Raw genomic sequence first — 14,557 nt, forward strand, 5'->3', positions numbered from 1 at the left:
ACCACAGTTTAAGTCTTGGATCCAACTCCACATCTTTATCCATTTAATTTGAAATAATGGGAACAAGCTCACCTGGCAGTTTGCAATTCAGTCACATCTTGATTGTTTCATGTAATATCCAATGATTGGTCTACAGAGGCAAAATGACCAAAAACAAAAGTAAGGAGAGAAGCTTGGTGTCTTTGTGTTTGGTACAGGGCAGAAGTCGTTGGTAGCCTCTATTAACATAAAGAGTTCCACCACCTGTATTGATTATGACTGTGAAAGCAAGGCGTATACTGGCGAATGATGACCATAAAGCATGCTAAAAGTTTCGTGAAGCTGCACAGTTGTTGATTGTCACTACCAAAGCAGCTGGTATAAAGCTGGGTGATTGCTGTTTTGCATACTGTTGATCATGACACATGGCAGTGAGGGGAGGCTGCACATGGCTGAACCCAGTTGCTGAAAACAAATCAGCATCAGATCATTTTAGTTGACTGGATCTGTCTTTGTTATCAAGAAAAACATTTAAAAAAAGAGATGGAATACATCTTTCCAATTCTGGATACCAAACTGGACATGAAAGCATTTGTTTATCACCAATACTGCAGTCGATCTAAAACACATCTTCGACAGAGAAAATCAGTTTGAAACAACATTTCATAAACCATAAACTTGATTTCCTCGTTATGCTTCATGACAATCCAACGACTCCCCTCAAAGCACCGTCAAAGAAGCCCGGTCTTCATCGACTCTACAGCCGGACAGCTGGACTGTGACCCATCAACACTCTGTGGCTCTTTAATGTTGTGGTGCCCAGTGTGTGGAGTGATTGTACAGCAATGTTGAAAATGGTTAGTAAGTTATTGAGGATATGGATTAATAGGTAATCATTTTGCTGAGCGTGCAGTTTACTGAAAACAACGCTTAAAGTGAGACAGGTTGTTTTACAGCTGATCAAAGGTTTAGGACCACGTGCCTTTAAAAGGCCAAATCTGTGCAGAAGTGTGGATTCATTCTCATTTTCTGTCACACTGTCAGGATGTTCTGATGGCAAAGGCAAAAAGACGTTCGTGTTTTGAACGTAGTCGGGTTGTTGAACTGCATAAGCAGAGCGCCATCACTGCTGAGGCCGGACACAGATAGGTGGAATTTCTTAAATGATCCTGAGGGTAATGGAAGAAAAAAGTCAAATGGAAGACCCCAAGAAACGTCACCAGCACTGAGCCAGAGGATCCAGTTGGCTGTTCACCAAAACACTGGACGATCCTCGACCCAAATTAAGGGCGTTACTGGTGCCGACTGCAGCCCGTAACCATCAGACGCCACAGCGACTGTTTGGACTTTGCAGGAGAGCACCAAGCATGGGACATTGAAAGGTGGAAGAATTCTCTGATGAGAACAAAAATGTAACCTTGATGGTCCTGATGGTTTCCAACGTTACCAGCATGACAAGCAGATCCCGACTGAGATGCTATCTACGCGCCACAGTGGAGGGGGCGCCATAATGGTCTAAGGTGCTTTTTTCTTCAGTGGAACAACGGAGCTTCAGGAGGTGCAGGGGCGTCAAACAGCTCCTGGCTCTGTCCAGATGTTGCAGAGAGCGTCCTCATTACTGAGTGGGGTGGTAACGGGTGGTAACAACTGGGTGTTTGAACAGGACAGCGCTACAGTACACAACGCCATGAAGGACAAGGGACCTCTTCCAGGAGAATAACATCACTCTTTTGGACCGTCCTGCATGTGCTCTGATCTAAGTCCAGTTGAGAACCTTTGGGGATGGATAGTAAGGGAAGTTTCCAAAAATGAACGACAGTCCCAGACAGTAGATCGCTTCGTGCGGCCGTCTTCACCACTCAGAGAAACGTTCCTGAGTTCACGTTTGGAACTCTGATTTGTGTTTTGGGGGCTTTACAGGTATTTTTGTAGGTGTGGTCTTAAACTAAACTGTAAAACAGCCTGTTTCAGTTTAATGTTGTTTTTAATAAACTACATGCTCACCAAAGTGTGTTGTCTCACTCCCATTTCTTCTTGTTGCATGTTGAAGCTCGACATGGGAACTTGTTAAGATCCAACTGTGCAAAATATGTTTGTTTTTTTTAACCATTTTTCAAGTGATCTTAAACCTTTGATCGGGACTGCATCAGTATGGATACACTTCTTTATTAATCATACGACAAACCCGCAGAAATATAAAGGCACAAACAACACATAACGAAACTTTTGCTACAAACTAAAAGAAAGAATTGATCTGTGGCTTCCTGTACAGCAAAAGAAGAAGAAAAGATGGAGAATTTAGCCATGAGCATTCCAGTCTGTTCTTTTCTCTGACTCTCCACCTGTCTCCTCCTCCACCCCCTGTAACACCGACAGGTGGATGGTCCTTGACCTGCTGACCAGGGAGGTCGTTTCTGAATCCACTGATGGGAATGAGCAGCTGTCTGTCATGAGATATTCACCAGGTCAGTCAGTAACTCCTCCTCCTATATTAACTGTAGATGTGACAGATTAGGGTGTTGCTCACATCCAACCATGTGGACCTTCTTCACACAAAAAACATGCAGCAAACTTTGAGTTAAAGCTTAAAACTGTTGTTCACAGGGTGGGATGTAGCAAAGTTTCACAGTGGGGATCCTCTTTGACTCTGTGAGTCTGTTTTTCAGATGGCAGCTTCCTAGCTGTAGGATCACATGACAACTTCATCTACATCTACAGTGTGACAGAGAGTGGCAGGCGTTACACCCGCTTTGGAAAATGTAACGTGAGTTAAACTTTAAATTATTTTATTTCACTTGGGTTTTTTCTTCTTGGTTAACAGCGCAGCACATCTCCATCCAATATGAGCCTGCTCTGGTGCTGTAGTTTCCTTCTTGTCAATAAATTTTGTGTACAGAGTTTCATTGTCGTCCACATATTATTACACATCACACTGGTCCGTAGAATGACCATTACCTTTGTTAACTCTCAAGCATTAATCTTGCTGCTGAGGGTTGGTGCAGTGATGTACTTCTCCAGTCAGAACAGCTAACTTCCTGTTAGCTAACCTACCCCTGAATGTGATCCTGTTCAGGTTCTTTTATTGATGACACTACAAACCTGTCCATGTCTCTAATGGTTTTTCCCCACTCGGCCATACACCCACCGAGAAACAGAGTCTGGTTATCAGCGATTCATTTATAAGACATGTGAAACTAAAGGCACCGGCCCCTGTAGTGAAACTGCTGGCTGAAAGGGCAAATCCCATAAAATTATAGTTCATGTTGGCAGTAAAGGTCCCCGGTTACATCAGTCAGAGGTCACTAACATTAATATTAAATGGGTGTGTAACTTTGTCAAAGCAATGTCGGACGCTGTAGTTTTCTCTGGTCCCCTCCCCAATCGGACCAGGAGTGACGTGTTTAGCCCCATGCTTAAATTAGTGGCTGTCCAAAAAACGACGTGGGCTTTATAGATAATTGGGAAGCTTTCCAGGAAAACCTGGTCTTGTTAGGAGAGATGACGTCCACTTTGGATGGAGCAGCTCTCATTTCTAGAAATCTGGACAAATTTATTAAACCCCCCAAAATGTGACTATGCAGAGATGGGACCAGGAAGCAGAGTCGCAGTCTTACACGCCTCTTGTAATTGTTTGTATCATATCTATCTAATAGACTCCAGTTTGTGCATGTAAATGGAGAGTCCTCTTCACACACTGAGGTTAATTATGGAGTTCCACAGGGTTCAGTGCTAGGACCAATTCTGTTTACATTATACATGCTTCCCTTAGGCAGCATCATTAGAAGACATAGCATACATTTTCACTGCTATGCAGATGACACCCAGCTCTATCTGTCCATGAAGCCAGATAACACACACCAATGATTAAACTGCAGGAATGTCTTAGAGGCCATGCAGGTCTTTGTCTTTAACTTTCTGCTTGTAAATTCAGATCAAACTGAGGTTATTGTACTCGGCCCTGAAAATCTTAGCAGTATGCTATCTGACATCTGTTAAGAATAGTTCATGTATTTGTTACTTTTAGGCTAGACTATTGTAATTTGTTATTATTATACTCATGCTAGCTATTAGAAAGAATGCCGTTTAAATGCACTTGAACATTAACTTCACTTTTAATGACCTGGAAATCTTTCATATGCAATGTGTGGTATGGAGCTTGCAAACACGGAGATTAATTATTATGGAGTTCTCTGATGGTGAAGGAAATGCACAATAAAAGCTTGCTTTCTTTAGCTAATGTGAGTGACACTCTGTCTGCTTATCTGTTGGATCAGGGCCACTCCAGCTTCATCACTCACCTGGACTGGTCCAAAGATGGGAAGTACATCATGTCAAATTCAGGCGACTATGAGATCCTTTACTGTAAGTGAACATCCAGCACTGTGCTTTCAGTGCTGTTATAGGAATGCCATGCAGTACATTCTTCAGCTTAGTGACTCTGTGTTTTAACAGGGGACATAGCAGCAGGATGTAAGCTGCTTAGGAACCGCTTTGAGAGCAAAGACAGAGAATGGGCCTCTTATACCTGTGTGCTAGGCTTCCATGTGATGGGTGAGAAACTCCAAAATGCTGTTATCCTCCTTTAGTATTGCATTAACTTCATGGGGTTCTTTTATGCAATCAGACTGATGAGTGTGGTACTGTGGTGTTCAGGTGTGTGGCTGGAAGGCTCTGACGGCACAGACATCAACGCGCTGTGTCGCTCTCACAACGAGAAGATGGTGGCTGTGGCTGATGATTTCTGTAAGGTTCATCTGTTCCAGTACCCCTGTCCTAAACTCAAGGTAACTATTTTCTTATTTAAATAAGAATCAAATGGTAAAAGTCAGCCAGCTTTAAGAGTCACTAGAGTTGTGGGACATTCAGATTCAGCATTAACAGTAGGAATCTTGTAGAAAGGTGTTTATCCTACTCTGGAAAGACAATGAGGGGGGAGGAGTAAGTGGGATATGATGGGCCTTCCTCTGCTCTGATCCGAAGTGGACCTGCTTCTTTTCTCTTCAGGCACCGAGCCACAAGTACGAGGGCCACGGCAGCCACGTCACCAACGTCTGCTTCACTCACAGTGACTCTCACCTGCTCTCCATTGGCGGGAAGGACACTTGCATCCTTCAGTGGAAGGTGATTGGAGGGGGGGTGGGTAACAGCCGTGAAAGACTGGCCTCGGCCTCATCCACCTCTACCAGCTCTCCAGAACCTGCAACCAGCTAAGGAGACGGCTGCTTGTAAGAGTGAGGGAAAGCGGGCTGTTTTCTTACAGCCGCAGAGGCATCGAAGTGAGTTATGGGCTCGTTCTGTCCTCTGGACTGACACTGCTGCTAGTTTCAGGCAGAACATCCTCTTCGGGAGGAACATCCATGTTAATGTTATGCTTTAAATCCTTGTGAAACTGGACAGTGTGTGTGATGTTTCCCATAAGACAGAATCCTTGTCATTCTGTTGTGTATGTGGTGAGAACCGTTCTTGTTTGCTGGTGCAGAACAGTGCTGCACTGCCCGTGCACGTGATTTTATACATGTTTTAAACAAGGTTTGGTTAACATCTCAACTTTTTATATGCTTAGACTGTGACAGGCCTGTCCCATTAAAATCAACTCAGCATCTCGTATTCATTCATTTGTCTAACAGTAGATCAGTACACTTGAAAATGATTACTTTAGTGCAGTTTTTTATGTATTTAAATGTACGTCGGCAATACTGTGATGTCGTATCAGCTCAGCTCCAAATAAATGAGAGAAGACTCCGAGGTGTGTTGTGTGTGAAGTGTCACTAGTGGGCAGTGCCACTCCAGAACCTGTGAGTGCTTTCCTAAATAACAGGTCTCAGGTGAGAACACCTAGGACTGAAGTCTCAGCAAATGTGTTTTCACTGAAGACGGCAGTAAAGTCTGCGGTGCCCTCCTGTTGGGAGGCAGTTAAAGGTACATGGTTTAAGGTGGAAAATATAAAATTAATTGAATAAAATGAATTGAATCATTAACTGCCTTTAGGTGTGATACTTCAGTAAACTGATATGCTCTCCAACACTGCCATCTATTGCACTACCAGCAGCCCGTACAAGAAAAACACATACATTAGTGCTTTTTCACTCTATTTTTAAACTGTTTTTTATACTTGTATCTCATTTTTAACAGCTTCCGTCCGTTCAGAATTTGACCTATTTGGGGCATATTTGCTGCCATCATTACACTGACTCGTCTGTATATTCTCTGAATTTGCGATATTAAAGCCTGTGTTTGTGTGTACATCTTGTAAATAAGCGTTTGTTTCCGGTAAGCATCTTGAGACACTTTGTAAGCTACAAGCAGTAAAGTAAGTTTAGCATGTCGTACTTTTCATAAACAGGCCGTCCGTGTCACTAAACCAGCGCCGGTGAACAAGTTGACTGTGAGACGTCGGTGATTGTCGACAAAATCCGAAGTTGACGATTTGTACACGAGGGAGGGAGGGGGGGCTGTGTGTGTCTGTGTGTGTGTGTCTGTGTGTGTGCGCGCGCGCTGAACTGAGCGGAGGTGAAGAAGAGGAGGATGAAGCTGGGAGCGGAGGATGGGAGGAAGAGTGGAGTAAGAGACAGGCTAGCTGTATGTGAATAAGTGAGTGAAGAAGAGGAGAGGAAGGTCGCCAGAGAGAGAAAATAAAAACTTCTATTTTTGGAGATAATTGCCGGAGCGTCGCCAACGGAAACTTTCAACTTTTTACCCGCCACTGCTCTCTTGTTGTACCCAGAGCCGGCTTTGTTTCGCGGCGGGGGTGTTGACGATAAATGAAGGAATAAAATAGACTCCCATCGACCTGTTTCTACCCAAGCGGGGAATACCCTGGGACTGCTTCTGATAAAGGTTACGAGAGAATGGCGGCCAACATGTACCGAGTGGGAGGTAAGGAATGGTTTACATTTTTAAGACACCCCTTCAACGTGATTGTTCGCTTCTACTGGGAGCTGGCTAACTAGCCGCTAGCTGTCTCTGCTGTTAGCAGCTAGCTAACGCTAGCGTACGCTGCGCGACTCCGGGCTTTCATCAAGACAGTCAGATCTGCCGAAACAATGTAGTATGACTTAGCTTACAGACAGACGTAAATAACTTCACATTGATTTGGTTTCCACACAGCTGTAGCCAAGTATAGCTGCTTCTGTGTTCGGACTGTAATAATACCATACATTGATCAGTGTATATTTGTTTTAAAGTTCAACTTTTAGAACAGATCTGTGTTATATCCCAGTTAGTTCACGCCATCATAGTACCGTACCACAGGGCGGCCGTCGCACAGCATGAACCGGTTCTGAAAGTTTGTATTTATACAAATCCATCCAGCCAGCTGGATCCAGGAGATCCAAACATATGTGTTGGTTATGGATAAGCGAAATAACAGTAAATTGTCCAATTCTCTGACGTGTAGTCTATAGATTTGATAACGTCCTCAAAATGAACACAATGCTAGTTAGCATTAGCTGCTGGCGGTTGAGAAGTAAGCATCTAGCTAAATTTGGTGACGTCTGTGATGGCTTGCTAACACCGCTCTGCTAGCTGTGTCAGGCTGGTAGGTTAATTTCATTATCGCCTCCGCCATATCACTAGATGTGCTAATTCTGGCTGCTAAGTCCTGTTAGCTTGGCGTAGTAGCGGTGCTATCCGAGCTCAGTTAAAATTGTGTTAAGAATTTAGTTTACAGACTGTGAACAGTTATATTGGAACACCTGCAAGTGAACGACTGAATTTGTACCAAGTTGAGTGGTAATAACTCGTTAAGTTCTCGTTTGTTAAAAATGTTTCATCAGTGCTACATGGCTGCAAAGGAAACTGGTATGTCGGTGGTATTAATCAGGTAATTAGTCATTAATATCATCTTTCGCAGCCCCTCGCGACACCAGTGGCAGGCAGGCATTTATAAGATGCAGTTCATTGGAGGTTGCTTTGCAGGCGTCAGAAAAGAAACTAAACTATGGTTCATACAAAGCAAGCTGCTGTTCTCTACTGTTAGTTTTCCAGTCGGATCATCAGGACAGTTGATTCTGGGCTTCAGTATTGATTGTGCAACCTTTTCAGTGCTAAGCCTCGGAGACGGTGCTAGCTACGGGTTCCCTGAAAATCTTGAGTGGGGGGGAAGGCTAATCGCAGTCTCACGAGTGTGTGGGGTATTTAGGTCATAGCGATTAAACTATGCTCTGCAAAACATGCTGCATATTTCTGCGCTTAATGTTTGAACAGTTAAAGTGTTTTTTGTTTCCCCCCCCATTAACTTCTTATCACTAACCCGCACTCCGTGCTCTGTGTGTATGACTGACCTCAGCAGTGCAGTTTCATGGATCCACGTATGTTGCTGCTAAAACACTTGACGTTTCGGCTTTAGGATCCCTGCTATTGTAGCTACTATTTGTGCAGAGGTGTGCAGGGTTTCATTTTTGTTGAGAGCAACATAGCGCTATGTGGAAGGACAGTCAATTTAGAAACATCAGCTAGGAAATTGTAGTCATTTTGTAAGGTGGGTTCCTAGAGAAACCTATTGTTTGGAGCTAATTATTGGAATTTATAGAAGAGATAAAGCATCAGAAGACAAAGCTTGGCACTAGTCATGCATTAGCTAAAGAGAATTATTGATAAAGGGTTATATGGAAAATTGTCAGAAAATTCAGTGGTAAATATTGTGAACAAAGATTAAGTTTAAGTTCAAGATTAAGATTAAGTTGAGTATCTTACACATTGAGAAATGTGCTTCCATCACTTTGTGGTTGGACTGTAGAGGGGTTGGAAGAGCTGCTGGACCTGTCCCAGCCACCTTGCTAGATCAAGTTTGTGCAGGGAAATAAAGGCCATAGTGTGATGCCACATAGTGCTGCATCAATGAGCCATAAACCCAGGAACAGGATTTTTCATTAGCAAAGACTATTAAATGCATCATTATGTGTATTTTAAATCAATTATAGGGTAAAAATAAACACCTGTACAGTTGTATTTAAAAACTACAAAGTTCAGTTTTTCATGTCACTGAGGTTTTATAATATTTTGCATCTGGTGAATTGATCGAGCCAGCTGGGGCCTTTGTGTGTGGGTTCTCTTCAGGCACGAGTTACCCACTCGGTGATTCTAAACTGGCCGTAGCTGTGAATGGTTGTCTGTCTCTGTATTACGCTGGTTTTATGGTCCCACGTGTATCTGTTCACATACACAATCTGGATTGGAATTACTGAATGTTGACAAGTGGAATAGAGAAGGGAGCAAAGTTTACAGGAAACGGGAGAATGGAGTAATAAAAGCACTAACGGTGGTTGCAGTGACACTTTTCATTGTTTTTGTTTCACTTCAGCTTTTTGTATGTCAGAACTTTGCTTTCCTCAGCATGTGGCTGAAGGACATGGATTCATGAACAGTGAATAAGGTCGTTGCGTCTCCAGTCATTCAGACTGGAGAAGTGAGGTGGGATGATAGCAAAGAGAGGGAAGGTAGTCAGACCTGAGGGAATCAAACTATAAGAAGGCAACATTGCAGACATAGAGGACAGCTACAAGTACCTGGAGATCCCACTGGCAAATTGGAACCATGAAGAGGTCGCTAGGAAAGCTGTAACCACCAAATACCTGCAGAGGGTCAGGAAAGTCCTGAGGAGTCAGCTAAACGGTAAAAACAAGATCTGTGCTATCAACTCCTACACCCTGCCTGTGATCAGGTACCCTGCTGGGATAATAAGCTGGCGAAAGGAGGAGATCGAAGCCACTGACGTCAAGATGAGGAATCTCCTGACCATGCATGGAGGGTTTCACTCCAAGTCCAGCACTCTGAGACTGCCAAGCGAAAGGAAGGAGGTCGGGGACTAATGAGTGTCAGTACCACAGTCCAGGATGAGACAAGAAAACAGTGGTCCCAGTGGTAATTGTAGCACTCAGTGCAGTGACCCCGCAGCTAGGCGAGTGGCTCCAGCAGATCCCAGGAACAACATCTGAGATCTCTGTCCAGAAGAGTGCAGTCCTAGGAACAGCGTAGACACTGCGCAGGACCCTCAAACTCCCAGGGCTCTGTAAGAGGACCCGAGCTTGAAGGAGAGATGATGTGCAGTGAGGTTCAGGGCTGGTGAGGCACTGCCTTCATCAGAATCAGATTTAGAAATATATGAACCCAACAGAATAGATTATTCATCATTTGACAGCAAGGGCTGGCTCAATTCGTGGCACCGGCAGCTCGTATGGGCAACTTCCTGCTTCCACTCCAGTTGTCTGAGGCAGTTACCACTGTCCTGCCACGCAACTGCTGCTCTTATGGCCATTTGATGTTATTTTTATTTTATGAAACGGTTGTCAGTGTTGCTTCAGACTTGTTGGCAGTAGCATTTCGTAACATGAATTTTTTTTTTTTTTTAACATTCATTTAGTTTTCTTCCACCACCACCAGCTGCTGCTGCTGCCTTGAATTGAGCCAGTCCTCTCTCCCATTTCATCGGCAGCAGTTAATGGGTTATGTTTCATATCTCATATCAGCATTCTTTACACATACTAACTGTACCCCATGTGACAAACATTAAAAAACAAAGTTATTGTGGTCATATTTTTATAAATGGAGTCCCTGCGCTGATCCTTCCTGACAAAAATGTTCGTTCCTTTTGTAGAAGTCCTCCTCGTCTTGTTTCAACTTTAAAAGTCCACCTCAGTGGAGATCACTGCCAGGGAGGAACAGTCCTGCCCCAACTGTACGTCTTATTTCTTTTCAGTGCTGAGAATGACCAGCTGAAGCAACTGTGTTGCCTCAGGAACAGCTGAATGAGATCCTTGTGGGCTAAAAAGTTGAGAAGCCGTCTAGGAGATTTACATTCATTTCTCATTGTTTGTGAGCTATACAGTCCGATGAGATCCGCCTCAAGTCTCACAAAGTCCAACAGCTTGGCGCATTTTGACAGGCTCTGTAGGTTCACCTTATCAAGATATGATATTTCACCCAATTTTGCGCAATCGACCAAACCAAGGAAATGATCAAACCTGGCCTTCATTTGATCACTGTTGTCCAAAATTAAACGGAGCGCTTGTCTCTGTTCATCTCTGATCACCTGTCTGACTCTGTTTCCACTTCCTGTCAGGCCAAGTGCACCACATTTCTACTCAAATCAGTCATAGAAATTATCAGACGCCAGCCTCCTGCGCTCGAGAGCAGCAGCGGTGTCGTGCACGTGCGTGAGAGCACCTCGTTTTGCATCACTCTGAAAAACGCGTCAGTTCCATTGAAAACGCACTCACATCCCAGGAGGAGAAACTGATCGTATCCTGCTGCCATCATCAGCGTGTCATTATTCCAGCGGTCAGGATTTTCCATAATAAAATGCAATGATGCGTGCAGGTCAGTTTTGGTGCAGATTTATGGTCTGGGTAAACGGCACTTGATCATCCACCATCCGCTACTGAAACGTCCCTCTGCTGGTTTAATAAAGTGCATGTGACACGGGCACGCACTCTGCAACAGCACCAGGTTCAGCTTGTGTGCGTACCTGTGGGTAAACATGGCCTCGGGCAGCTTCTCTTTAATTTTAGCCTGCATATATTGAAAGTGTTTGAAGCATCTGATTGGCGACAGAGAGACATTGATTCGCTCTCATTGCGTTACAGGGAACAGGTTGTGAGGGATTGGGAAATCCAAGGTGAGGCTCAGCTTGCTCCTGCCTCACCGTGCGTCTCTTCCCCGTATTTGAACGTAAATGCTAAAATTCAGCAATTTTTATTAAAAAAAAAAGAAGTCCAAATTGTTTATCTTAAATGGAAAGTAGTTCATTGGTATTAGAACGGTGGCTTCTACAGAGGGAGGTTGTCAGGGAATTATTAGGCATACCAGGAAACCAGGAAAGGGTAGCAAATATGGAAGTATCTTACTAAGGTTATTATAAGGTGTGTTCAAGTGTTACAATAGAAAACAAACCAAATGGAAAATTAAATAATTTGGTCAGCTTTAAATGAATAATGTAGACATTAATACAAATAGTACATTCTCAAAAGCTGTACGGCACACGCACACACAGGGCAGTGAGGTTCATATATGGAGCTGATGTGGCAGTGAAGTGTTAAACACCTGTTCTGTGTCGGCACACTCTGTAGCTGGGAAAGAGCTTGCTCAGAGAAAATCCTTGTAGCCAGGGGGTGGGCTGCAGTTTGCAGCATATGCTCTTCTGCTGCTCTGTCAGACTGGAAACAGACAAACTATCCACACAGTTTCTTCAGCAGAAGTTTTCATCAACATTTTCTGTTGTCATTTGGTCTTTGAGCTCGTTCACACTGGTATAGCTGCAGTAGCCCAAACATTAGCGCCACTGCTGCTGTGCAGCAAACATCAGCCTCTTTATGTAAATTTTAAAGTGTTTTGTGTATGCCTCTTTCAGCATTTACTTTAATGCTTAATGAAGCACATCACTAAAAGTTGCATTATCTCTTTTTTCTTGCTAAAAAGGTCGTTTTGCACGAAGCTTATTTTCTGCAGTAATCAGTAGAAATTTTGCTGAGGCAACAGGGTAATGCTGACTTCACAGTTGGCTTAAACTCATTCTGGGGCCTTTTCAAGTATCCTGCACTGTGACATACTTTAAACTCTTTGGTATGTAACGCAGAAACAAATGCATTTTATGATATGTACATCAGTTACAATTTTGTTTCCATCAAGTTCATATTTCTGAATCATTTTTTGGTAAGAGCAGGCCGGTGCTGGTTCCTACATCACCAGTCCTCCTGAAGCACACAGTGTTCAGCCTGCATAAGATCATTATCTTCTCCAGAGATTAGTCAAAGGGCTTCCTCCTCCTTATTCACCCTCAAGCACCTGACAGTCAGCACCACTCCAGCTGCAAATGTCCACAGCATACGCTCATGGCTGCCTCAACACACATCACTTTAATTTAGATCCTCTGCCCACGCGTTTACATATTACCCGAACACAGAACCAGCTCTCCTTTGACTGCAGTGCGTTTGAGGTAAAATGGTACATTGAGCTGAGACTGAAATGAACTTTAAATTTGAGCATATCTTACCTGGGTGATCACTGCCTCAGTGTAAGAGCATCGTCTCCCCTCAAACTGGGCAGTAGGAAGTGATGGACGGCTTTAGTATGAAAAAATAACCCCTGCTGACATTTTGTCTCTAGATCTAGAATCCGTCATGTTGAGCACATGAGCGCTTATCCCCTTTTGCTGTCTGACCCAGTGTTATGTAATTTGGTGGTATTTTTTTTTTCTCGCTGTGAACAAGGAGATGATGTCTCTCTTTTCGAGCTTCCCACCATTGAGCTAAGTAGAGCAAGAAATCCTCTCCCTGTCGCAGTCCTTTCTTCCCCATCTCTGCTTTTGACGTTTCATCAGAAACCCACTGATATCGTCCCGGGGGTCTCTGTCCCTGCTTGTGGGAGGACCAGATGGAGTTTGATGAAAAGCAACACTGCTGTTAATAATCACATCAAAAGATACAGTGAAACACTGTGCCTGTCGTTAGTGGTATGATGAATGCTAAATGATTAAAAATCTGTTATTTGTAAAGCTCGTGTTGCTCAGGTTGTGCTGCTATTCTGAGCCCATAGTCAATATTGCTTAATATGTAGTCAGTTTATTCCCCTGTTTTTGTAAATTGGTGCATAAACTCAACCTTGCAACAGTGTTATGTTAAACAAAATGTCACCGCTCAACATCTGTAAATTCTGTTTTCTTAGCCTTCTCAACTCCAGTGCAAAGTCCTAGAAACGTTGGCCGCTGTAGGACTAACAACTCTCACCATCGTTCATCTGTAGTGAGTGTAGACTCTCAGTCTGCTGTTTACCTAAGCTGTCAATATTTGTCCACGTCCATTTACTCTGGTCAAGGCCGTAAAACAACTCTTGAAACTGTCTCTGAAGTGGATCTAACACTGTGGGACTCATACATTTAGTGAATAAACTCGTGCAATGACCCCAGGGTCAGACCGCTAGTGTTCAGAGAAACCCTGCAAAAATCAAAGAGCTCCATCTGGGACTCTTCTGACCTCAGTAAATTAATATGAAAATTTATGACAGATGGCATAAATACATTTCTCTGCCCATTATTGTTGTAAGTTCTTTCCGTGATGGCAGAGTCATGACAGAGAGAATATTTAGCATTGTTCTCAGCAGCTGGGAACATCATCTCACTGGGCTTCTTCTTAGCGCTAGGGTGAGGAGTTCAGTCATTCAGTCGGGGCTAGGAGTTCAGTTGCTGCTTCTCCACATCGAAAGGAGTGAGCTGTGGTTCACACACTTTTCAGTAACAGTTTATTAGTTTTTCAGATGCTGTTTATGATATTTTATTAGTATGTTAAGATCTTTTGTAGTAACATGTTTTCATATCATATATAACATGTTTTTTTTAAATGTTTTTCTGTTTGGTTGTTCGGAGGATAATGTGTAATGTTCATAATGCACGATGCGAAGTGATGCACATTTAAGCGGTGTGATTCATTACTGAAGAATGTGATTATTAAACAGTTCTCAAATTTAACTTGATTTCTGAGTGTTTCTGAGTGCTATAATAGTTGGTTCGTCTTCTTTTTCCCACTTGTTTAGTCAATTAGGGAATCAGTTGGTAGCAACATCCCTAACGTAAGACATTTTAATCAAA

The 14,557-nt window shown here is 43.3% G+C and overlaps 2 protein-coding genes across 3 annotated transcripts in view; both read left to right on the forward strand.

The window, feature by feature from the left end:
• Positions 1 to 5,721, forward strand: part of eml3 (EMAP like 3) — a 32,439-nt gene extending 26,718 nt beyond the window's left edge. For both annotated transcript variants that reach the window (XM_004574306.6, XM_004574307.6), the window contains 6 exons: positions 2,356 to 2,444; positions 2,646 to 2,743; positions 4,254 to 4,341; positions 4,432 to 4,530; positions 4,633 to 4,763; positions 4,984 to 5,721. In XM_004574306.6, coding sequence (XP_004574363.2) covers positions 2,356 to 2,444; positions 2,646 to 2,743; positions 4,254 to 4,341; positions 4,432 to 4,530; positions 4,633 to 4,763; positions 4,984 to 5,190 — 712 coding nt within the window. In that variant the 3' untranslated portion in view covers positions 5,191 to 5,721. The remainder of the gene's footprint in view (positions 1 to 2,355; positions 2,445 to 2,645; positions 2,744 to 4,253; positions 4,342 to 4,431; positions 4,531 to 4,632; positions 4,764 to 4,983) is intronic.
• A 731-nt stretch (positions 5,722 to 6,452) lies between these two features.
• The window catches only part of mta2 (metastasis associated 1 family, member 2), a 32,372-nt gene continuing 24,267 nt past the window's right edge, over positions 6,453 to 14,557 (forward strand). Inside the window, exon 1 of the mRNA XM_014412962.4 lies at positions 6,453 to 6,855. Within this exon, the coding sequence (XP_014268448.1) occupies positions 6,828 to 6,855 (28 nt within the window). The 5' untranslated portion in view covers positions 6,453 to 6,827. The remainder of the gene's footprint in view (positions 6,856 to 14,557) is intronic.

Source organism: Maylandia zebra, linkage group LG3, assembly GCF_041146795.1.
Source record: "Maylandia zebra isolate NMK-2024a linkage group LG3, Mzebra_GT3a, whole genome shotgun sequence".
Lineage (NCBI taxonomy): Eukaryota > Metazoa > Chordata > Actinopteri > Cichliformes > Cichlidae > Maylandia > Maylandia zebra.